General features: G+C 46.7%; 1 protein-coding gene across 1 annotated transcript in view; it reads left to right on the top strand.

Moving 5' to 3' along the window:
- The first annotated feature begins 10,435 nt into the window (after positions 1-10,435).
- Positions 10,436-25,633, top strand: part of FGF14 (fibroblast growth factor 14) — a 415,520-nt gene continuing 400,322 nt past the window's right edge. Inside the window, exon 1 of the mRNA XM_055703167.1 lies at positions 10,436-11,111. Coding sequence (XP_055559142.1) covers positions 10,904-11,111 — 208 coding nt within the window. The 5' untranslated portion in view covers positions 10,436-10,903. The remainder of the gene's footprint in view (positions 11,112-25,633) is intronic.

Here is a 25,633-nt window from a genome sequence, read left to right as displayed (position 1 = left end):
ACCTAAGCAGAGTAACTGTAACATAACGATAAATCAGAGGTCTTGACTTACCCAATCATTTCCAATTCTTTGTATATGTGATAGCACAAGGACAAAGGCAAGGGAGGACATGACTTCTGTGTGGTGCAAATCTCTACCTTCAAAAATTACAGTATTGAGAAAAGATGTGGAAATGCCAAAAGTGTCAGAGGGGCCATCACTGATATCAATTAGCAGAATGCTGTGCCAGAACCTGTACAGGAACAGCTAGAAAAAAGCAAAGATGCTAACTGGAAGAACATGTTAACTGGAAGAACAAAGAATAATAATCATATGACCAGATAAAGAGCCTTTCACTGCCTATGGTAAGGTATTGCTTTCTTTCCTCACTGTAGAAACTGTGGCCAACATTTTCAAGCTGGGTATTTAAATCAACATTGCCACATAGCAATCTAAATAAATGTCCCAATTTTCAGATTTTATGTACTGTTACAGCTTTTCTTGGCTCCAGAAAATATGAATTCTCAGCATCTCAGAAGATCAAACTGTTTATGTGGGTGGTGATCATAGTAGAAAGTTAAACAAATGCACCTTAACTTGCTCGTGCAGAAATCAGCATGTCCACACACAAGGTATTTTTCATCAGTAGATATCTTACCTACCTACTATTTTATTCTCTTCATTACCAGTATGCTAATTTTTGAAAGTAACCCAGCTAGTTTTTGTTTATTGGCATATCACCCATATGTTATAAAGGATTTGATTCAACTTGCAGATTAAGGCTCTTAAATATATTAAATCTCTGTTATGCTAGTCAGTAGAGTCAGTGGAATGAAGAGTGGTTTTCAGCTGACCTGATACAAAACTGACCTGGTGTCTGTTTTGAGGTGAGCAGAAAATTTCTAGAGGAGAGTCTACTCCTCTTAGGAATTCCACTGTTCTGAGGAAATCTCATCGACTGCCTTAGGAACAGACAGCAATCTGACACAGATTATGTGTAAATGCATGTAGACATGTTGCGTTTAGGTCTTTTAAACTGGGAGCTGAAATCCACTCCCTGTGACTATCACCACGCATCAGAATTTGAATTCAGTCTTGACTAGTCACTTTCTACATCCATTGTAAAATAATTGCATTCCTAGATTTTTAAAAAAATTAAGTCCTATCACAGCTGTCTTCAGCAATACTCGTATGTTAATAAGCTCTCAGAACCAGAGCATATAGAAAACTTACACAGTTTTCTGAAGTAGAAAACACGGCTTTGGAGCTAAAGAATGGATAGTTTTCCTAGTATAGTCTTTACCAAGAAAAGATTTTTCTTTCTTCAGACAGGAAGAAAAAGCAAAAGTGGGTCACCTGGGAGGACAGATTTCCAAATCTCAGTTGCGTCTCAATGGCACTGCAAAATTGCCTATCAAGGTGCTCAAGCTAGCTCTGAATTAGGTCTGTCTTGAGTAAGCCTTGGCTACTTTTATGGTTGGGGGTAGGGGGGAACAAGGAGAATAAGTATCTTTGTTCTTCTTGATCACTTCTGCTGTGGAAATGGTTAGTGATAATGAGATCTGGCATGTAGACAGCTCTCACTGAAAAAAACAGCTCTTGGCACTGTCTCTGCTCACTAAGCTCTTTAATTCCTTTAACTGTTTTTGCCTTATTTACCTGGGCTATTCACAAATTGTTGTTTTATTGCATCTGACATATACATAATATACAACAGAGAAAAATCTTCAGTTACTGACCTTAGCATTATGACCTTGGGTCAAGTCCTCAAAGTATTGCTTTCAGTGGGATACACCTAAATATGTGTAACGGTGCAGCTGCAGCCCCTAATGTTAGACAGGAAAAGAGTGGAGAAGAGTAGCGTCAGTAACTCCTTCCAGCAAGCAATGTAGTAGAAGATTCTGTTACTTTTTGTCCTAACACTCATGGAAACACAGACATAGAAATTTCTCATCATTCATTATACTGATGCCAGGAAAGACAGCATCAGAGACTGCCCTGGGAATGGGACAAAAAGAACTCCTTTTTTTTTCCTTACAATGATGAATTTTTACAGAGCATTCACAATTTCTGTCTCTCCCTCTCCTGAACAAGGGAGCTCCACCAGCTCTTCAGTACAGTTCTGCATCTGTAGATGTGCCTTGCCAAAGGTACCAGTCTTTGTCATGACCTGGGAAATGAAAGGAAGGACTCCTTATCTCCTCTCTCATTTTTGTTTAATACCATGTTTTCCTTTGCCCATTGGTATTTCGTCCATCTGCGTATGCCACACACAGCTCTCCCTTCCCTCACATCTGGAGAGATACTGCTGTGGCAACTGCATTTCTTTTAAATTCATACTGAAAAATACAGCCACATAGTTCTCCATCAGGCTACTTAAACATGCTTGTCATTTGTAGGCAACTTGGGATAATCTACATGCCCCTGCATCATGTCAGAAAAAAAACAAAGGAAGAACTAGAAATCTGCCCCAGGTCTCTCCTGAACTTGACATCTTTGTGGAGATGTCACGGGAGAGAATGCCTGAATCTACTGTAGGGATCAAAACCTTCAGACAGGTGGAGAGATCTAATGCCTGGCCCATGTATGCTTTGCTATATCGGGCTGTTGTTACAGATAATGACAATGACAGGATCTAGTGGTTAGATAATCACTCTCTTTAGGCTCAAGAGTCTTTTGCTTCCAGGTCTACGACTTTGGCCACTGGCTAATTTTGTGAGTGGGCTGGATTCAGTTCTCTGCATGATCTATAGAAAGATAAAGATTCTGAGGTAGGGCAAACTGGATTTCCCCTCTTGTCTCCCATGGCCAAGTGTCTATCATTTCAGTGAGATTAGTTCCTATGTCAGGAAACTAGACAGGTGTTTCAACTTTGATCTCCAGCTATTTCTTACTTACCTATTTGAAAGGCACCGTTTATCTTACGACAGTTTGATATTGCTGGCTGAGTTTGATGCACTACTTAAGAAGCCAAGCCTGGAAAATAGTTTATTCTAAGGGAAAATGCATGTACTTGATTTAGGTTTTCAGTGGTTTGGATTCTCTTCCTTCCGGGGACTCTGATTTCCTCCTGTGGATGATGATTATTGTTTCAGGGAACATATGTGCTGATATGAAAATACTGCAGATAAAAATACTTCTCTTCAGGAAAAAAGTCCTCCGTGTCCAGCAGGTACGTTTGCATATTCCTCTGCTCTGCTTTGATGGCAAACAGATTTCTGCTGTTCTGTGGTGATCCATCCTCGTGTTCACAGTGCTGCATCATCTACACATTTCACTGAGATTTGTTTACATAGCTTGGTAGCCCACCGCACCACCTTTTGTACCCACCCCTTTAACTGGTGCAGCTACTGCCTTAGGGTGCTCTGCTGAATGGTGCTAAGGCAAATATAAATAGTCTGCGAACACGTGTTCAAGCTCGTCACCACTGTACTTCCTCTTGTCAGGAACTGAGTTTCCGCTTTCTGTATCAATTACATTCTCATCTAGATCAACATATATATATTTATGCTTCCTTGTTGGCTCATAGCAAGAAGTTTATGGTATCATGCTTTACTTATGCTCTCATAAGTGTTTGCTGGTTTTCTGTTTAAGGATCTTCCAGAGACTTTGTTACTTCTATTGCTCAGGTCAGTGAAAAACCACTACAGCATCTTCTTTCCCTACTAATTTATTTTATTCACATCTTTCAAATACAATAAATATAAACCAAGACATAAAAGTTCTTCTGAAGCAGAATTATGTCCTCCCACTTAAACCACTTGAAGCATTTTACTGTCCTTCACTGACACAAGTTTTAATTTAGACACAGAGCTAACACAAATGTTTTGCCCTTTAAGAACTATAAAAGTTTCTCTAGTCAGTCTTGATAGCAATTACACGTATCTGAAATTAAATCAAGCAACTACAGACACCAAACCATTGTATCACCTAACAACTTAGACTAAGCTATTTTAAGTCTTTGTCCTAAAATCGGCAATATTTGCTTAGTTTCACAGTTAATTGCTTTTTCAATACTGTTGCCCTTAAGTCCTTGTGACATTTCTTGCAGTGTATTCATTTTATCTTAACTGGAGCTGCTTCTTCAATGTTTTTGTATTTCTCAAATTACTACCCTCTGCCCTGTAGTACATGCTCTTGCACTTTATGAAACTTCTATTATTGAAGGGAAAGAAAAGAGGCATGATCTGCATTTGAGAGCAGTGCCAGGACCAGGTTTGTTTAAAAATAAATGCCTTCTGCTCTAGTACCCATAGCTGTATTTTGTTTGTTTGACAACAGCAATCTCAGATTTCTTATGGATTATGGCCTCTGCAACGATTGACTTGCATTTCCACAATGCAAACCACTGCAGTATTAGTCTCGCAATTTAAACAGGGACGTATCCCAGATCCCTGCCATAAACAGAGTGCTTTACAGCTGCTCGTATGTCGCGGAGTGGCCAGGGCTCTGCTCTCCAAAGTTTCGATTAGTTGAGCCAGGCTTCGTGCAGAAGCCAGCTGGCCTTCTGGTACTGGGGTAGCCCCCGACAGCACAGCCAGGAGATGGCTGCAGGCAGAAAAACTCAATCTGTAAATCCCTCACCTGTTTCTAACCTCTGCCAAATGCCTTAAAGACAGTCACTGCCACCTGGTTGCCACACGTTAGCCAGGGGTAAGTACGGCCATCGCAACCTGCTCGGGCACATCTGCCCCACGTCTAATGGAGGGAATTTTAATAGGCTTTCTCAAGAGAAATCACACATGCAAACCTACATGGGTCGCTCCTGCATCGTACATCACCCTGTTTGCTGACTCTGTGCTCTGTCAGACTATCTGTCAGACTATCTGGCCCCAGACCCCACATTTGTCAGGGGAGATGTTCACACAGTTAATGCATGCAGGAGCAATTATCTGCTTCTATGAACAACTTTCATAGTTTTTATACATTGATGAATGAATCAAATTTTGTCTAATCTGAGACAATATCTGAGCTGTCCCAATCTGGCTGTTTCTTCCACATTAGGTCTTTTAGTCTTTCCTGCAAAGAGAGATTTAGCTCAGACAAAGTCTTCACGTTTTTCCGGGCCCAGCATGCCAAGGTTTTGATCCTTGGCTTGTCGCTGTTGAGATGGACTCGACACACAAAGGATTGTGCACAAAACCAAAAGGCCAAAGGGCCGTTTACTGTTCTAACAAGCCTTTTTATATACTTCTTAGGAACAGGTGTCTATACATGATTGGTTCACTCACAGACTAGATGGCCTTTACTTTGCTACATCTTTGATACATTTCTACTTGCGCATCTGGCAGTTCCTTATCTTGTTGGCTCAGCTCTTCTCAGGACTTTCCCAGGCTCTTCAAGAATACACAGGTACCTGTTCAAGGCTAATGTTAAGCTCGCATTCTGATCCCTGGGACCAGCTGAAGTTTCCCACATTGACTAAAGCTCTTTTGCATTACTACATCAATAGCAACAAATTATTCAGTAAAGCAATCTTGGCACCTCCTTGTAAAGCATTTCATTGTGCTTCCAGTTCAAAACAGGGTAGCTGACCAGCTTTTCTGAGTGTCAGACCACTGCATGTAACACTCGCTCTGCATCACACTCACATCCTGCTCACCATCCAGTTACTCTCTCATGAACTCTTACTGTACTGTAAGGACACAGTAGAATTCCTCCCACAATAGCTCCCGCTGAACATCAGGACCTTGGGCCCCCAAATAAGCAGGCAGTTCAAAGCCCTTTTTCTCCCATTCAGTTAGCTCCTTCTTTGCCACACAGGCAACGCCATCCTGAGATACCAGGCTGCTGGACGGAGATAGATAATGGAGGACACCACTCATGAATGTGGAAATATCCATTTGCCTTAGTAACCTAAAACAATCTCAGGACACCAATGTTCACTTTTACTCAGGCTACCCAACCAGGCATCACTAGTACAGGGCACCACCAATTTAGGGCACTATTCACCTGAGTTGCCCCAGGAACTCTGCATTTCTTTCATCACCTTGGAACAACAGGGAAATCCTGATATTTGGTATCCTCTTTTTGTATATATGCAGTTATGGATTTGGCTAACATCTGCTTGTGAGAATATAGTCTATTCCCCATTGTCTCCCTTCCCTTCTCTGGTAAGAAATGTCACCCTTATAGTCCTCAGAAATTGGCACTGGGCTGGAACTGGTGGGTCAGCATTTAAGATTTGTAAGATCATCCAATGTCCAAACTCACCCTCTTAGTTTCCTCAGGGCAAGTGTACCCATATGTGGAATCAAGGGAGAATGAGAATCATTCCTTCCTCCCTTTCCTGCTAGGAGCAAGGTGACATTTCCAAAAAGGCTGGATCCCTTTAGCTCCATTGCTCTTGGCACTTGGGCACTTCTTTCTGACGTCCTCTTTGTGGAAAAGTCAAAAAAAATGATCATGAAGTATGATGAAGAATTCAGCCTCATCTACTCCTCTAGGCACTATGCCCAGTATAGACGAGGAAGATTTGAAGGGGGTTTCAGAACTAGCTGTCTCCAAGGGTGGCAAGAATCTACAGTTTTAAGCATTTAGTTTGGAGTGCAACTTGTGGGTAAGATACCTAAACTGAGTTATCTGTGTATGTGTAAACCCATGAGCTATCTAAGCAGCAGTGTAATCAATATGGATTTAGGAGCACTATACAGTTGCCTACACACAGATAGCTACTGTGTGCCCTCAACCTGCAGCTCCATAAGGGCCTCTCCCATAGATCCAGAATCATATCTGCCATGCCTTATGTTGCAAGATACCCTAGGAAGTCTCAGATAGATCTAGATGTCTACGTTTCAGCATCCAGATCAAGTTCTAGATCTTCATGGACTATAATGAAGTATAACCACCTTGTTTGCAGGTAGACACCTAGATGTCTTGTTCTGCAGGACCTATCTCACTGAATAGTAGCTACCATCTTCGTACTTGTTAGACTACATAGGAATTATGCAGGCTCTATATTTTAGAAGACAAGGGAGTTTATGGTTGATGCGTAAACAGCTAACCTTGTCTAATTTACTCTTGCAATAATGTATACCAAAACTTTGGGCTGAGGGGGTTGTTCAGTCCACAGTCTTACTAACTACTATACTAGCTGCTTATATGGTTGGTCTGCTTTGACATCTTGGCAAAACAGTTCCTGTTCCCAAAGGACTCCAGAACAAGGTTTTGCTTAATTTTTCTCACTTAAAAATGAGTTCTCTGATGCCATCATCCTAGGGTTACCTTGAATTTGGCTCATCCATCACCACCACTCTGGCCTCCCGCACGGAGTCCCTAGGTAATGACTTCTTTTCTCTGATCCAGAAGACAAGGACTCTTGGTGGCATACGATAAAAGCAAGGGGCCCTTCATTTTGTCACGTTCTTCCTCTACCCCAAACCGGCAATAGTCTCTGTCAATCAGAGGTTTTTTTGGTACAGCATGGGTGACCAGAATACTCCACTGCTGCTTTGCCCCTTCCCCCAAAATGGGAATCTGAAATCCTTGGAGGAAGAGCTGAACCAAATATCACCTGTTTGTTTTTCACTTCTCTTGACTTCCAAGGACTATGTAGATGGCATTTTCTTCCACAGATCTGCCCACCTTTTATGTGTACATCCCTCTTCTATAAATAAAGTCATCTTATTCCATGGTCCTAAGACAGATAAGAACCCTTGAGGGAATGTTTTCTTCTCTTTATCCTGGTCATTATTTCATTTGATCACTTGCATGCTGTACACAGTAAAATATAAAATGTATTTTTTTCATGAATCCTCCTACTGTGATAAAATGCTTACACCCAGTTCAGTGTCAGTTAAAGATAGGCCATTTATAAATTAATTAAAGTGAGTGCTGAAAAAGATAATTTATACTTAGACTAAATGGGTCTAAATGTATGTTTTAGATTTTTTAAGGTTGTTACACAAATTTCTCCTGAGAAGAAAAGACTTCCTCTGTTTTTTTTCCACATCAGGTCACCTCTTCTTTCAAAAGGCTAAGCCTTCCATTACTTTGACTTTGCATAAAGAGGAATTCTGAATAAATTCTTGCTCTTGGTCAGGTATTTCTCTGCAGGCCTGCCATGTTTTGGGACCTCTTCAACAGCATTAAGTTACCGGACAGGCAAGGTGAATGTTAGTTTTCTCAGCTGAGATACAGTTTCTGCTTCTGTTCTAATTCCAGTAAACCTTAAATCATCTATCACCATCAGAACCAGCCCCCTTTGGTTCTGTAGCCTCAATTCCTGTCATCTGAATGATGGTGAGATGGTAAGAAGTTTTAGTGTAATTTAGAAAGTAGGGAGTTACATGCCAGCCTGAGGGAGGTATATAAGCCAGTTAATTGGGTGGAAAGCTTTTAAGTGACTTTTTGTTTTCTACAGATCACAGCCTGTTCCCAGCTATATAATGTTGGCTCTTGTGGTCAAGGGAAGACAGACACAGACCTCAGATATTTTGGGAAGCCTCCTGATCAATTTTATGTTTGTAGGGAGCCATGACATATGAGCTACCGTGAATAGCACTAGGGCTGCTGTGAACTCCCAACCAGCTGGCTGCAAGGTGGCCGAGCCAGCTTGTCTTCCCAGCAGCCGCGTAACGTCTGCACGCCAGGAAGGACTGACTGTTAGCTCAACAGGCAGCACAGCCAAGGGGATGGGACAAGGGACCAAGCCACTTCTTAGCATTAACTTCATCTGTGACCTTTGCCTCACTCTCTAACTTCTCTTAGATTTTATCAAGTTTTGCGTATTTTTTATTTTTGCAAACTTGGGTGCTGAGAGGTAGGTACCTAACACCACCACCCCCCCACACCCCCCCAATGTTCTGCAGACTCCATGGGCCACTTCTCACAGTATGGCCCTTCATTTCTCTGCGTCATTCTTCATCTCTGTAAAACAGGGTAATGATGTCTAAATATCACACAGACAAGGATCTGGCAACCAAGCAGTTCATCTATACGTGTAAATCCAGAATCTCGCTGAAATGAAAACTACTGGAAAATTTTTGGTTCCCAGCGCTTTTGTCGGTGTGCTAACTAAGAGCTCCCCAACTGTTGGTAACCTGACAGAGATCCTGGCAGGGCAGGAAAAGCACACACACAAACCTCTGTGTTTTTCACACTTCAGTCTTCTTGCAGCGGCTTCCACAGCTTCAGAAGAAAACACCAACACCTGACCATGTCTGAATGAATGCAACTAATAATAGAAATGTCATAGGTGAAACCAGTGTCCCAGTACTTCTACTTTGTACTCTGTCACTGGAAAAAGTTAGTGGTCAAAGAGTGAACGTTTGTTGAGAGAGATAAAGATGATCGTGAAGGTGGATATAGATGACTTGGCAATGAGAGACAGGGCAGGAGAGGAGAGCAAGCCGCTCATGGTCCCATTTCTATCACCTCTCTTTTCTCCTTCCACCTTCTCCTCAGCAGCCCCTTTCTACTACTGCCTCGGCATCTTTCCCTCATTTATTCATGCTCTCTGTGCCATGACTTCCAAACCTTCCAGGACCCACACAGTCCAGCTGAGCATCTGAAGGGGAGAGGGAGCACAAGGGTGGCAGCTCTCAGCTCTCCCAGTGCCGCCGCCACCGCCGCCACGGGTGGGTGGGTGGGTGGGTGGGTGGGTGCAGCCACCCCGGGCTCGGCCGGCGCGGCCCCCCCGCAGCGGCGGGGAGCACTGCTGAAGGGCCGTACCCCCGCCAAGGGGCTGCGGGGAGCAGCGAGCCGCACCGCTCAGGAGCCGCCCCGCCACCGCGGCCCCGCGGCGGGTGCCCTGCGGGGCCACCTCAGCGTCGCCTCTGCCGGGCTTCGCGGCGCTCGGGAGCCCCACCCGCGGCCCGGGGCTGCGCAGCGCCTGGCAGCACCCCACCAGGCACGGGACGGGGCTGGGCTCAGCTGGGGCGACCCCGGCCCGCGCCGCCCCGCGGGGCCTTTCGACGCCCTGAGCGGGGCGCTTCGTGCGGCTGGCGCTGCGCGGGCCGCCCCCCACCCAGCGCACAGCGCCGAGCGGGGCAAACGCCTGGGCCGCAGGGGGCCCGGCGCCAGGGGCCGGGGCGCGCCGCAGGGGGCCCGGCGCCAGGGGCCGGGGCGCGCCGCGGGCGGGCCGGGCTCCGCGCTCGGCAGGCCGGGCTCCGCGCTCGGCGGCCTGCGGCGCCCTGCCCCGGGGGCAGCGCCGGGGCACCCGGCTGCCCTCCCCGCGGGCGGTGCCGGGCCGGAGCGGGCCGCACGTGGGTACGTGACGGCGGCCGGGCCGGCGGGGCCCGGCGGCTCCTCCTCCCCCGGCGCCCGCCGGCGACTGGGCGCCGAGGCTGCGGCGGGCGGCGCGGGGCGGCGCGGCGCGGCGCGGGCGGGGGTGCTGCCTCCTGCGCGGCGGAGCGGGGAGCAGCGGCAGCCGGGGCCGGGAGCGAGCGGCCCGCGCGGGCGAGGGCGGGCGGCGTCGCGGGGCGGCGGCGGCGGGGGCGGCGGGGCTTCGGCGGGGGCTGCGGGCGGGGTCCGCGCCCGCGGCCGGCAGCGGTCTCTGCGCCTCAGCCGGGCTTCGCCGGGTGCTGGCGGTGCGCTCTCCCGCCGCGGGGCTGCACAATGGCAGTCGTTCAGTAGGATGGATCCTGCCGTGGCTTTTGTTCTGCAGATCCACCCATCCTCCTAGCAGTCAAGTACCAGGCTATGGTTTTCTCTCTGGGGATCTTCCTTCCGCGTTTTGCCGGTGTCTCTGATGAGGTTTTGGCCTCGGCTGGGATTTCGCTACCTTACTTTTCGTTCGGCTTCTTGCTGAAAAAAAGGGATTTCTTTTATTTTCTCTCCACGCTTTTGGTTATAATCCAATGTTGATCTAGGGGGAATAACCATTCAGCCTGGCTGAAAAAGAGCATCCGTTGAAAAGTCTCAAAGAAATATACCACGTGAGGAAAAAAAACTGGGAGAAGATCGGAATATAACAATTTTTTCTATGATAAAACTGGTGCCCCTCTTCAGGAGAACTGGTCTCAATTTATTATTATGCAACCACAAGGATCTCTTCTTTCTCAGGGTGTATAAGCTGCTGGATTGCTTTTCGCCCAAATCAATGTGGTTTCTTTGGAACATTTTCAGCAAAGGATCGCATATGCTGCAGTGTCTTTGTGGCAAGAGTCTTAAGAAAAACAAGAACCAAACTGGTAAGCAATCCATTGCACTGCGTTGTTTTTCTTTTATGCTACCCTGTCTGTTGCTCGCCGAGGTAGATCTGCAATCCTGCTGAGGGGAGAAGGGGGAAATATAACGAGGCCAGCACGGACATGCATGTGCATACGTGTATGAATAAGCAAGGAGCGGCTTGGATTAGCTTCAGCCACTGTCACCACGGAAAAGGAAAAAAAAAAAAAAAATCAAAGGCGACCCTAGCCCAGCCTGCATCTCCTAGTTTTTATATGCTGTTTCCAAGGAGGAAACTTGTATCGCTACCCTTTTTGAGGGAAAGCCAGTAGATACCCCCCCCCCCCTCCCGTCCCCGATGCAAGCCCCCCGTGCACACACACCCCCGGTCAGTTTTGGGAAGAGGAGCCCGGGTCTCCTTCCCATGCTGCTGCGAGCCGGCCCTGCCTGTGGTGGGTGAGTGTGCCGGGGCTCAGGTCCTGCACAGCACTTTCTGATTAGCTTGCAGTATGTCCCCTCCACCCCCCCTACACACACACACCCACACACCCGCCTCTCTGAGCTTTCCAAAGTCAAATCCAGCACCCCTCGTCGCCGGCCTGGGGGGCTGCCCGTTACCACTCCCCCCGGACTCTAGGCCGGGAAGGTGGCGGGGGTGTGTGTGAGGAAAGCGGGTGGACACTTTCTTGGGGCTTGTGCCCAGACGGCAACTCAGTCAGCTATGCCAATCGGCAGCAGCAGCACCGCCCGGGTGGCTGAGTCTCCCCTCCGCCTGTCCCTGTCGGGATGACCCCTCTGGGCACACGCCGGTGTCTCTGCGTTCGTCTCCATGTCTGCCTGGCAGCCAGGATCATGCGCTTCGGTTCAGCCCGGCTCCGAGGGGGAAACTTGCAGTACATTACATAAGAAATGCAAATGCAGGTGCTCGGGGCCGCCCGGTCCCGGGGGGTCACGCTGCTGCTGTTGCATCCCTCTGGCTCGGGGCGTCCGTGCGGCCAAGCCCGCAGTTTGGCGAGCCAGGTGGGCGAGAAGGGATGCTCGGCGGGCGGGGGAGCCGGCAGCTTTTCAGGGGAAATACCGGCCCTCCCTGCCCCCCTCGCACCGGGCTCTGTCCCCCGCTCCCCGCCCCCCCCTCCCCCCCGCCCCCGGCAGGTTGGCTGCAAGCACTTGCGTGCCTGGGGAGGCGAGAGCCGCTGAGCCCGGGCCGCGAGGGGTGGGATGCCGTGTGCGCGCTGCTGTGTGTGTGCCGGCTGCCCTGCAGTGGCAGCTCCCGAGCAGGAGGCTCCTGACGCTGGCACTGCAGTGTAGTAGATCATAGGCTCTCGTTGCCTCTCTGACACCCCAACATCAACAAGCAGCAGCCCTAGCAGCCCGCACCCCTCTCCTCCCCGGCAGCCGGGGTGCCGGCTCCTGCTTCTCCCGGCTCAGGGCCGGTGCAGAGAGTCGAAGTGGGCACCTCGGCGGACCCCCACCCCCAGCTCCCGTTTCCCAGCTTGTCTCCCTCCTTTCCTCCCCGCCGCTGCCGCTGCAGCAGAGCAGCCTCTTGGCATACCGAAGACCCCGAAATGCCCCGCCGGAGGCAGCGCTCAGCCTCCCGCAAAGTGCCCTTCGCCTCACCCGCCCCTTGGCGCCGCAGCCAGCCGCCTCCCCCGGGCGGGGGCAACTTCCAAAGCCGTGTGCTCGCCCCGGGGCGGGATGGGGCCGGCAGAAGCAGGGCAGACGGCCACCTTCTCGCAGCACCCGGGGACTCCCGCTCTCTCCCTGTCCGGGCCGCACAAGGGGGGGAGCAGAGCCGCGGCGGGGCTGTGCCCGCTGCCCTGGCCGCCGCCCGGGGGGCGGGCGGGGATCGGCGGCTCCATCGCCGCGGTGCTCTGGGCGAGAGGCGATACTCTGGAGGAAGGGCTGGGGGTGGTTGTGGTTTCTAGACCTTTCAGTTTGTGTACCGGGGCGAGGGGGAGACGTATAACACACACAGACACACACTGACCCCCCAAAGGCCCGTGTCCTTTCCTTGCGGAGGGGAGGCTGGTAAGCAAACGCACCCTGAAGCCGAGACGTGTCCCTCGGGGTGCCGCGGGCCTGCAGCACACCTTTCCCGCCTCCCCTGGGACTTTGCCGCACTTACCCCCTCTACACGGGACGTGAGGGTTTTGGTGGCCAGAATGGCACTGCACCCTGCCGGCCCGGGGGGTGCCGGGGGGGGCGGTATGAGCAAGCGGGGCGGACCGCGGGGAGCGGAAACCCGGCGGGGGCGGGCTGAGGGGTCGCTGCACCCCGCTGCCGCGGTGCCAGGGGGCACAGGGCGGCCGGAGAGCTGAGCGCGGAGGTGGGAGCTTGCGGTGGCCGTCCCCGCCAGCCGGCTCCGTGCTCTTGCCCGCCGCCCGCACCGTGTGCGCCTCGCTGCTCCGGCCCGCCGCCGACACGGCGGAGGAGCCGGGACGCCGAGCGCAGCCGCGCCGCTTGCCCTGTCCTGACATCCCGCTCCGGGAGCGCGAAGCTGCGGCTGCCTGCCCAGGGAGGCTAATGAACGGCATGGGGCCGGATTAGCGGGTAGTCGGTCACAGGCGCTGTCGCTCTGAGGGCAGATCAACTGCATCTTGGCTAGGGTCGCCCGCGGGAGAGCAGGGAGCCCCTGCCGCGATGTCCCGCCTCGCCCGGTGCCCCGGCGCGCTGGGCCGGGGGGTGACCCCCACTCTGCGGGCAGCTGCGGCCGCGGCAGCCGGGGACCCCCGTCCCCGCCGCGGCTCGGCGCTCCGCTACCCGCCCCTGGCCCCTCTTGCCCGCCAAACTTTTCAGGAGCTGCTGGGCTTTTTGCTCTCAAAAGGCACCACGCGAGCGAGCAGCTGCCGCTGATCCAACCGTGTGGAAAATCGCGCAGGTTAGGCAGCTCGCGCTGGCTATAATTTCAGTTTATGTAGCTATTTTCGGCCTGCTACACTTTTTTTTGTCCCTCTCAGCAGCTGGTCTTTTTCCAGAAACGGGACTGGGTGGCTCACTTCCAGGTGTTCCTGCTTTGTGCTCCCTCGGCGCCGCTGGCTGCATCCCTCCCCTCGGTGTGATGGGTTCGATGACCTCCCTGTGGGCTCCCTTGCCACCCCCGGGGGTCCCAGCTGGCCCTGCCGGGGCTACCGGCACCAACCACAGCAAGGGGCAAGTAGGGCAGAGAGGGACAGGGTCTGCGGTGGGGTGTTGCAGTTCTCTGGCAGGGTTGCATCAGGAGGCTGTGGTTTATCCATAGTAGAAATGCAGCTGGCTGAAACCCTGTTTGTTCAAATTTACTACCCTGGAAAGAGGAGCTACATTTGATTATTTACCTTTGTACATTTCTTCAGAAGGAAAAAAATAACCCCAACGTTGAGAAAAAATACGTGTGGCTTTGCTTGCACTGATTGAATTTTTTTGAGTTTTCCTGAGTTTAATAGTACAAAAAATAATGAAAGCCCCACATATATGCAGCATCCCGTCCAGCATGAAAGTATTTGTAATGTGTTGGGTTCCCTGGGCCTCACTTGCTTTTGTAATTATTTCCATCTAATTTTGCCCTTACAGCTTGTCATATACACAGAGAGGACCTCACGAAGTGTGAGACAAAAGAGACTTTCCCTTGCAAAGAGTTAAAAGTTGCTCAGAAACATAAGGCCTGAGCCAGGGCTTGTAATGGTAAGATGCCATCCTGGTGGCTTCACCCTGTGGGCTCTAAACTGGGTATGTTCACTTAGACAGTGGCTGAGTCATGGGAAGGATTTGGGGCTTGAGGGGAAATGGGGAAGGAGAATATCTCTGGGTGTATTTTGAAGCAAATACAGCTAGTGAATAGATTTTTTTTTTTTACCGAATGACACCTGTGAGGATGCCCATGGGAGATGAAGTACTAGGTGCCCCCACGGCAGGGACTGCTATCGCATTTCGCTTCTGGTGGCAGCCCAGCACACAGAGGATGGATCAGGTTTCCTTTCCATTTACTCCAAGGAGAGGCATCTCTCCAACTCAGTCAAGAGTGTTGACAGGAAAGTAGATGGAAATTGGCATTACTATAAATACGTTGCTGATGATAGAGAAATTTAGTTTCTGTTAGTAGCAATCCCGTATCAATCTCAAATACAAAACCTATTTAGAAAGAACAACAGGCAGTGGCTGAACTAGGATCTCTGCATAGTCCCTTGTCAAACTCCTCCATACAATAGTCAGACTGTTCTTTCATGGATGCTTATTACTTTGAAAAATTTGTAAGCACAGCCATGTGAGGATCTGTCTGAAACAGACTCTTGGGTCTTGCCTGTAAAATATGTAGTGTGTGTCTTTATCTGAATTCTAAGAAAATTGGGCCTCCCCACTGCCTTCCTTACTCATAGAAAACAAACCTGCCACCAAAAGACAAAGGGTGTTTTGCCTCAGTAAGAGCTGCGGGATCAGGTCCTCGAAGTTTCTTTTATGTAAATCCCCAAAGCAGCTCTGACTGCCTAAATACCTACACTGTTAATTGAGCTGTGGCATATTTCTCTCACTCCAAAGGAAAATTGGCTATTTACATGTATTTCACCTACTGAAGTTTTCTCCTCTATGGAATAAATTTCCTGAATTTATACAAATTTAATTATTCTTGATCAAATTAAATTGCGTATTCTACTTTTTAAGGGGTGAAATTTATGCCTGCTCATGCATCTCCCTACTGTGATAAAATGTTTGCACCTAGTTCAATGCCTGCTAATGATAGGTCATTTATAAATGAATTCAAATATACAAAGGATGACTTAGGCTTAGAGAAAATATGAAAAATGTGTTTACAGACATCATTGGTTTAAATATTTATGTGCATGCATTTTTTGTTTTCATTTGATGTTTATTCTACTTACCTGCTTTAATTATGTTAAGTATCTTAATTTTGAGCTAAAATTCCTATTGACTTCAAATTCAGATAAGGAGTGATTTAGACATTCAGAAATTGTCCCTTTGCAAAGATTTCCTGTCCAGTAAATGCCTGTAAAAGTATAACCTGGAGAGGAGAGAGCTGTTTGAAACTGGAAACCAGTTTTTCAAGAGGACTTCATAAAACTAAAATAGGAATTGGGGCAGTGGACCAACTCTGAGGTGGCATTTTGTAGTCAGTAGAGTCACTGCTGAGGTTCTTGTATAATCACTCAACATGTAGGATGAAACGCTGTGAGTCTAGAATGTGGTTGGATAAATGAGGTGATTGTGTGCAAATTAATTAAACGTTGCTGAATATTTACAGGTGTTTGCCAAATGTGCCTGTGAGCACTGAGTCCTGCTGGAGCAGGTTTCATTCAGTGGAGTATGATCTTGTTACTTCAGGAGCAATGATTTGTTTCTACACCTAATTCTGTTTCAGATGGCCTTTGTGATTTTGGACACATTGCTACTTCCCTATGCCTCGCTTTCCTGCTTGTTAAAAATTGCAGGCAATGCCTGAACGTTTCACAAGTGTGCTAGTGGTCCTTTTGTTTGCTTTTTGCGTTTCAGTGAAGGATAGCTTTTCAAAGACAAATTACTAGTTTACTGAACAGCTTACTGAGAAATGATATTGAATGATCTTAAAAATTTGCAATCTCTGTTGTGAAAAAAATTGCTGTGGTGAGCGCAAGGCTTGATGTACAATTAATGTACCTGAAAGCTACTTGCCACTTTCCAGAATGAATGTATACTGTAGAAAAACAGCCTACCTGGAAATAAACTTTGCAGGACTGGGGCCGTGTTTAGTTCAGAAAGAGCGCTTCTTGCGCAGAGTGTTTCGTGTTTCTACAGTCAAAACAAATGAAGCAACTGGGAGGAAAATATTTTTATTGAAAACCATGTGATAAAGTGCTCAAAGGAGTATATTCATTTCAGACTTGCTATTAAAAAAAATATTTATCGTGTTCTCGAAGTGGATCTTTAGAGGTTCTGAGCCACTCAGAAGTACTGAAAATTATCATTGCAAAGGGAACTGATGGTGTTTGACACCACGATGGACTGAACTCACAAGGAGCAAAATGTGACGTATCCTTTTTAATATACTCTGTAGCAAAGGTGTTAATAACTTTGCATGTGAATAACTAACAAAGTTGTAATTCAAATCAGGAGCACGCTGGCTTTGAAGAGGATCTTTCTGAGGGCAAAACCTCAAAAATCATGAAGTGAAAGGCTTTTAATGGATAAATGGAATGCAGGCTTGGTATATCTGTAGTGTATCACTGTTACAAGCTCTCACATTAAACAGTAGCAAGGAAAGTGAATTGTTGCTGATGAGACAGCATTGAGAAGTCAGGATAATAATATCTGTAGTAAAATTTAATGCACAAGTCAGAATAATAACACCTTCTGCAGTAAAATTCAATGCACTAGTTAGGTAACACTGTGGTGAACATAATCAACATTTTAATAGTTTGAGAGTTAATGTTGAATGGCTGTGTGAGTCAAATGACAATAAATGGCATGAAGTTGCTAGCAGAAATTGATGGTGTAATTTTAATGTCCATATTTTGTGTTTTCACTCTGACACCTGCTTATTTTACTTTTAACTGGGAACAGCATGAGGAATCGCACTGAACAAGTTTAACGTTTGCATACAGAAGGCAGTATCTTGGAAATTACTTGGCTTAATCATTTTGTGGCGCTAAAATTAACCTGGTCCCATCAGACAGTAGAATTGAACAAAGGTTAAACATTTCAATTCCATTGAATTGTTTTGGCTTTTGCTCTACAGGCAGTGATACAAATAAACTGTAAACCTCTATGAAAAAATTGTTTTAAGGAGATTCCTGAAAGGTCTGTGTTTCACTGAACTGATAGGGGAATAGACTTGGCTCTTTCCTGACAATTCGTCATGCCATCCATGGTTGGTTGTTTTTTTTTTCTTGGTGCAGCTTTGTCATCTGGAGAGATAAGAACATAGTGAGGATACAGAATGTGTGGGATTTGTGCCTTAGCTCCTGAGCATGCCCTGTCTCCAGCTTTAGACGTTAGATGTGCAAGAAAAATAAAAGATACAGGGCAAATTTGGGTTTGATCCTTCCCCTAACCTGTCCCCTCTGTTTTCAGCTGCAACTGGACTGTCTTAAGTCGGACCTTTTATTCAGGCCACTGCGTGCAGTAGCCTCTGAAGGAGCTACACACCTTCACTTGTGAAACGACATTTCTATTTTGGGCATCAAAAACTGTGCATGGCAGCAAGCTCCACATAACCACACACTGTGTGGAGGGGTTTGTACTTTCAGTGGTATGCCTTTCTTCTCCGGTTGAAAAACAGAGGCTAATGCTGCTATTCCTGCTCCGTGTTCGTGATTACTGATTATGGGGAGCTTTTCAGGGGCGAGTATTGCATCTATAAGGTGAAGAGTACTTCCTTCATGGTGCCTTCTTCCTTGAACTGTCAAAAAATTCTGAGCGTTTCTGTCATCTTGGTTCCTGCGCAGTAGCTTGCCTCTGCTGACGATATAGGCTTTGGAGATGAGGCAGCAGCTGACACATCCCTTTGCATGCTTTGCTTTTATCCAACTAAAAGGAGTTCATTCCTATGGATTTTCTAGGCCTGTGGGATAAGGAAGTATCTCCTGCAAAGGGCATGTTTTCACAAAGTCCTTTCTCTTGAGGGAAGAAGCGGGATATTGCTCCCTTGAACAAGCTTTTAAAGGATTAAGCTCTGCTGTGACTGAAAACTAGAATTTTGTACCAGTGTTGAATGGTTTGAACAGGAGAGAGCACTTGCATATAAAAGGAAAGACTTCTGTTTACATATAAATCTCTTGGTTCTCACCAATGCTAGCAAAGGTAATATACAGGAATTTCATTGCCCTTTAATGAGGTTTGAGATGAAAATGTTAATTTAAAGAAGGCAGGTTTGCCAGACTTGTTACTCTTTCAGTAAATGTATTTCTAAGCATGTCCTGCTACGGTTAAACGAAACGTCCAGCTCAAACAGCTCCCAGTCCATGCTTCTCATTAGAGAAGTGCATCATGAAACATTGCTATTGCCCAGGAGTTTCTACACATGTTGCTCATTGCGAATGTAGGTACATTATTGACATTGAATGAGATAAACAGGAACTACCAGTGCAAAACATAATGGAAAATACAGGAAAAGATGTAGAAAAATTACGGAATAGGGAAATTCTTAAAAAAAAATCAGTTAAATTATTACAATAGTAGTATCTTATAAAATAGAGTATCCTACCAGGAATATCTTAATAAGGGTTAAATTAATAGTGGTGCTTATTAATTCATAGAGTTTATAGTATGAAAAAACACTTTACAGTTCTGATTTTCTTGCAACTAGGAATTACAAATCGAACCCAGACTGCTAATAGTCCCTGAGCAACTGAACCTAAATGTGATTATTGGCAGATTATCCCACTAGGAGATCAACCCAGGATCTCAGATATGAATTAACTGCAGGATGTCTAAAACCCAGGTGCAATTTTGTGGCTCAGACTTTTTCAGCTTTCACTAAAATCCATGTTTTAAAGTAGCATTAACAGGTGGATTAAAATTTGTAAAGCCTTGTGCTCCCAAGAGATTTCCTCCTATTCCCTTGCCAGTATAAATCTTTTTTTGTGTTTGTCCCCATGTGAAGGAGACTTTCTGCCTCAAAACATAGGGTTATACAGACTTTCAGTGCTGACATTTGCTAGTCTCCTGGCTTTACTCAGACCTGTTTTATCTGTGTGAATATGACCTTGACCCATCCCAAACACTGTCACATCCCTTATAGCCTCTCACATCTCTTTCAGTTCTTTAACCTGCTGCTTGTGCAGGCATCTCACCTTTTTACTTTGGATTAGGGTCTCAAAGGAAGATTAGCCCTTAATTATATTTCTTTCAGATATTTTAAAGTTCTTTCCACCACTTCAGATAATTAGCTAGTGGCAATGGTCAGAATGACTGTACATGTGACTACTGTTGTAATGGATATTTATGATGGGTGAAGTGTAGGCTGATGGAATATCCCTTGTTTTGTTGGGCACGAGCTGTATGAATGATTGGTTTCCCACTTTCTGTAATGTACAGTAGCAGAACAGTAGCAGAAGTACACAAATGCAGAGGCAGTAAAGCAACCATGATTGATTAGGAAAAGACAGTAAAGTCAGCAAGAGAATTAACCTGGTAGAGAATTGGTTCCAGGTCCTGGCTTTGCCTGCTTACCTGGGTGCTACATGTCTCCCTGAAGCTTGTGGCCATGACTTCCCAGAGAAGTACAAAACCTGTGTGAATGCATGGCATCTATACCTTCAGCAGGGTACGCACAGAGCAGACTTGTGGTCTGAATCTTGTTCACCTTTGATCTGCCTTGTTCACCTTTGATTGATTTCACTTTTGATAGTGTGGATTTGAGACATTATTTTATGAGAGGATTCTAACATGTCACTTCAGTGCAACATGCTCTAGGGCTCCTGCTAACGAGGCTCGTTTGTGGCCAAACCAGTGACTAGATGTTATTAAACCTTTTGTTCTCAAGTGCTGAGCTCTGCCTGTTTGCAGAGTTTTGAAACATGTCAGAGATGAATTCTCTTACCTTTGAAACCTGTAGCACAGACTCTTCATCCATGGAACAGGACACCTAAAAGCAGTATGGGATTTTTTTACAACAAATACGCCATTATGTAGTGTTTGTATTGAAGACCCACATTTTTTTGAAGGAGGCCTTACTTTGTTTTAGAACTAGACTTTAAACCCTGATGATTTTTGTGGAGTTGTAAAACTGTAAGAGAAAAAAGATAATGCTGTTGTGGTTTCCTAGGTAATGTATAACTTGGTAAAATCAACGAGTGTACTCATGGTAGGAGGAATGTGCACCAAGGTAGTGGGAATGGAGTCATTGTGGTTTTGTGTTCTATGTCTTTCCTCATTTCAGTTTGTCTTCGCAGTTTATAAGGGATGATGTATCTGGGGTATTACTGACATGAAGTGGAGATGAGTCCCATGAATTGTGGGCCACAGAAGATTCTCTGCTCATGGAAGATTTTCAGTGAAGGCATACCTTAGGAGACATTGACTTTCTTAGCACTCTAACGTCACAAATGTTGATTTTGACCATTACCATACACCACTGAGGAAGACACCATCTAAGGAGTTCCTCAAGATACCTAAATAAATATGGTGCTCTTGATTAAAAAAAAAAATCTTTAAGCACAGTGAGAAAAAAATAATTGAATCTAAGGATATGCAGGTAAATATTACGGTAGTTTAAATGTAAAGCTACTTAGTTTCATGGCCTCTTAAATTCTGGATGAGAATTATTTTATTCCAGTTGTGCCAGTTGCCATCAGCATGAAAGTGGAAGCAGCAGTCCAGGATCTTATAACCAAAGCAGAAGTAAGCTGTAAGTTGTTCAGGCTAGGTTAAAATCTTTTAATAAAATATCAAGATAAACAGCAACATGAGGGTTCATTATGTTTGCTGGGGCCCATTTTCCTTGTCTTTCAGTGGCTGGCTGGAGTGACTATGGTCTAAGTTGACTGCCAAGAAGGATACCTGCTAATAGATTTATGATGGAGGATGAGGAAAAGATATTAAGCCCTTGTAGTCATATATGTAGGTTAAGAATTTGGGGGTGGAACTTGATGAAGTTTGAACAAAAGTAAGTCAGAATGCGATGTTAGTACATTAGGTGAGACTTTTTTCAAGTGCTGTGTGGATGATACATGAATAGTGTGGGATGCTTTCTCTCCCACTTATTCTCAGAGGGAGATGAAAACCCAGAATGACAAAAGAAATTATAAAGTAAATAATAAAGGGATTAAAGGAATCTGTAGTCATTTAGACAGGTTAGTGATAGAGAATCCTACAGGCAAGCAGAATTTAGAAATTGTTTAAGCTACTTATCAATCGAAGAGCAAATAGATCTGAATTTTGAGGACATTTTCATGGAAAACATCTATTTCTAGAAGTGTTTCTTTCCCAAGGACATCTAAGGGAGTTACATTTGAGAGTCTAGCTTCTCTCAATTTATTCCATTTATAGCTATCTTGCTGAAGGTGAGATATCCTTGTAAATGTTCCTTTGCTTTTATAAATAAAGGTGCTCCTACACACTCTAGAGTCTACTGGCTGTCATCACACAGCTCCAAAGAAGTGGCCTCCACGGTGACCTTAGGCTGAGTGTCCAGTGCCTCCTGCCTGCCTACCTGCTGTCACACGGATGGTCTGCAAGCCGTCTGCATGAGCGTGCCTGGCAGCCCTTGCTGTTTTGGACCCGCACGGGCATGTGGAGCCCTATGTGTGCTCCAGCTGCCTGGGCTAACACCTGCAGGCTCACCTGCCGGAGAGATGGCACATGAGTCTACTCATGAGGGTGGCCCTCAAGCTAAACTGAAACAGTATAGTTGCCACAGTAACTGATGGTGAAAGAAAATGTGTTATTCACCCCCCCTGCCCCCCCCCCCCCCCCCCAGCTGATTTACAACAGAACTTTTAAAAAGCAGTGTATATGCTTCTATGGATCTTAAGCTTTGTAAATCTTTGTATCAGACGCAATGCACTGGGTGATACAAGCTATAGAGCATTTAAATATAATGCTCTGTAGTGTAAACTGGAAGTATTTAAATAGCTTCTGTCTCATTTGGGAGGTTTCAAAGGCATTTCTGCCCACTTGCAAGCATTAAGCACTGTGAAGGAAGGGGGTAAAGGTTCAATATTAATTTGCCTTTTTCTTCCAATAACTTAATAAATCCATAGTCAGAGAGGCCAAGAATGGTAGGTGCTGTTCAGACCTAGCAGATCACCATACATCTGCATCAAGAAGCATATACTGGTGATCTTAAAGTAACTTCAAAGGGACAGTCAGTCTCTTCTCAGTAACAGATGGCAGGTAAGAATTCTGAGTAAGAACTGTCCACCTTCAGTTTGGCATTGGTATCCTTCCCCCACCTTAAACTCCTCCCAGTTGTTCAGCAACCTAAGATTGAATTTATATTGCTTAATTAAAAAGCTAGGGATTGATCCAAGTCCAAATGGCTATGGCTGGCTTATGTCTACCTTACTTGCAGTTACCACCCTCCCTAGCAGATTTGGCTTGGAGAGAGCTAGCTGAGGTGGTCCAAAACCACGTGGGACTTCAGGAAAAAGTGGGAGTGACCAGAGGTCTAGCACTTCTTTTATTTAGCAGTATGAGCACAGCCAAAGAGGATCAGAAAAACCCTTTCATCTCCACTAAGGAAAGCTAGGGCAAGCTCTGCTTGTTGGGTGACTTACTTGTGCCCCCAGCCTCAGTGTGGGAATGCACCTGGGATAATAACAGCATATGACGCCATTCCAGCCAGGCAAAGAGGGTATTAGAGCTTTGATAGAAGGGATGGTTCCTTTGAGGAAGGAGCATCTAGAAAGGGGCTTCCCAGGGTCTCTTGGTTAACCCTGTGAAAAGCTGATGGAGGAAAGAGACCAGAGAAACCCACTTTGGAGTAAGTTTGGCAGCTGAGCAGCAGAGACCCGAGTCTGTAAGGAATGAATCATAATGAATTTCTGAGGAGTGTGAACCAGGCAGGAAGGGAGGCTCAGTCTCGCTGAGGAAGGCAACAGATTTCCCCTTTCTCCTTTCTCTGACAAGAAGATGCAGCTTCAGGGTAGGGAAGAGCTGAAGGACAGGAGGTTTCCTCTGTCTCTAAATAAAACCCTTTTCTTCAACTTCACTGACTTGTACTTGCATTCCTCCTCACTGACCTTACTAGGGATCACCCTTTCATTTGTGTGAGCATGTGCAATGAAACTGGTCAGCACTGTCATCTGAGTAACCTGTTGTTATACTGCGCACTCATCTTCTGTTTGCTGAGCTATATGGATACTGATCTAAGTTGCTGCTGCACACGTGCTTCTTCATCTTCCTTAATTAAAGCGTATATATTTCTCCCCATATGACCACCAGTCCCTCTCTCCCTTATATAGGGGTGAAGAGCACAAATGAAGAAATATTTTACTGATTATTGATGTTTTAAATACTTTGGCACGCTAAATCTGGGCATGGTCTGTAAATTAAAAGGGTTTTTCTTGTAGTCTGATGGTACGCTCCAGTATATTTATATGTATTTTGTCTATGTTAATGGAAACAAGAAATCATAAAGCAGTTTGGGTTTGGTTTTCTTTTTTTGTTGTTGTTTTTTGTTGGCTTTTAAAATAGTTTTAGGGAAGATCAGCACTTGGAATCTCTTGATACTTTTCTCTGAGGATGCAAAGGGTATGTTTACTCTTGCATTTAATACTAAATATGAAAAGGTTGAATTTAAGCAGTTTACGGGATGTGGAAAAAGGGACAGGCCACTTGGGAGGAATACAGGAACATTGTCAGAACATGCAGGGAGGCAACAAGGAAGGCTAAGGTCTGGTTGGAATTAAATCTGGCAAGGAAGGTCAAGGACAACAAGGAGGGCTTCTTCAAATACATCAGCTGGAAAAGGATGACTAGGGAAAATGTGGGCCTGCTGTTGAATGAGGTGGGTACCTTGGTGATGAAGGACACAGAGAAGGTGGTTACTGAATGCCTTTGCTGCCATGGCTGGCCCTCAGGTTTCCCAGACCCTGGAGGCAAGAGAGGGAGTCTGGAAAAAGCAAGACTTTCTCCAGGTTGAGGAGGATCTGAGAGTAGAGATTAGGCATTAGAGATCACAAGCAAATTTGACACCCACAGATCCATGGGCCCTGATGGGATGTACCCCCAAGTGCTGAGGGAGCTGGCAGATGTTACTGCTAAGCCACTCTCCACCATCTTTGAAAGGTCATGGAGAACAGGAGAGGTGCCTGAGGACTGGAGGAAAGCCAATATCACTCCAGTCTTCAAAAAGGGCAAGAAGGAAAACCCAGGAAAACCCTGGTCAGCCTCACCCATCCCTGGAAAGGTGATGGAACAGCTCATCGTGGAGGTCCTCTCTAAGCATGTGGAGGAAAAGATTATCAGGAACAGTCAGCATGGATTCACCCATGCCTGGCCAACTTAATGGCCTTCTGTGATGGAACGACTGACTGGGTAGGCAAGGGGAGAGCGGTGGATATTGTCCACCTTAACCTCAGCAAGAGCTTTTGACACTGTCTCCCATCACATCCCATAGGTAAGCTGAGGCAGTGTGGGTTAGATGGGTGGGCAGTGAGGCAGGCTGGGGACTGGCTGGTGGCAGAGCCCAGAGGGTTGTGATCAGTGGCGCAGTGTCAGCCTGGAGGCCTGCAGCCGGCGTGTGCCCCAGGGGGCAGTTCGTCCGCGGCCTGGATGAAGGGACAGAGTGCACCCTCCGCACGTTTGCTGGCGATACAGAACTGGGAGCAGTGGCTGACACACCAGCAGGCTGCGGTGCCATTCAGCGAGACCTGGACAGGCTGGAGAGCTGGGCAGAGAGGAACCCAATGAAGTTCCACAAAGGCCAGTGTAAGGTCCTGCCCGTGGGGAAGAACAACCCCGCACACCCGTACAGGCTGGGGGCTGACCTGCTGGAAGGCAGCTCTGTGGAGACGGACCCGGGAGTTCTGGTGGACAGCAAGTTGCCCCTGGGCCAGCAGTGTGCCCTGGTGGCCAAGCAGGCCAGTGGGTTCCTGGGGTGCATTAGGAGGACCGTGGCTGGCAGGTCAAGGGA

The sequence above is a fragment of the Falco cherrug genome, chromosome 2 (assembly GCF_023634085.1).
Source record: "Falco cherrug isolate bFalChe1 chromosome 2, bFalChe1.pri, whole genome shotgun sequence".
Taxonomy (NCBI): domain Eukaryota; kingdom Metazoa; phylum Chordata; class Aves; order Falconiformes; family Falconidae; genus Falco; species Falco cherrug.
This window is presented reverse-complemented; position numbering and strand designations above follow the sequence as displayed.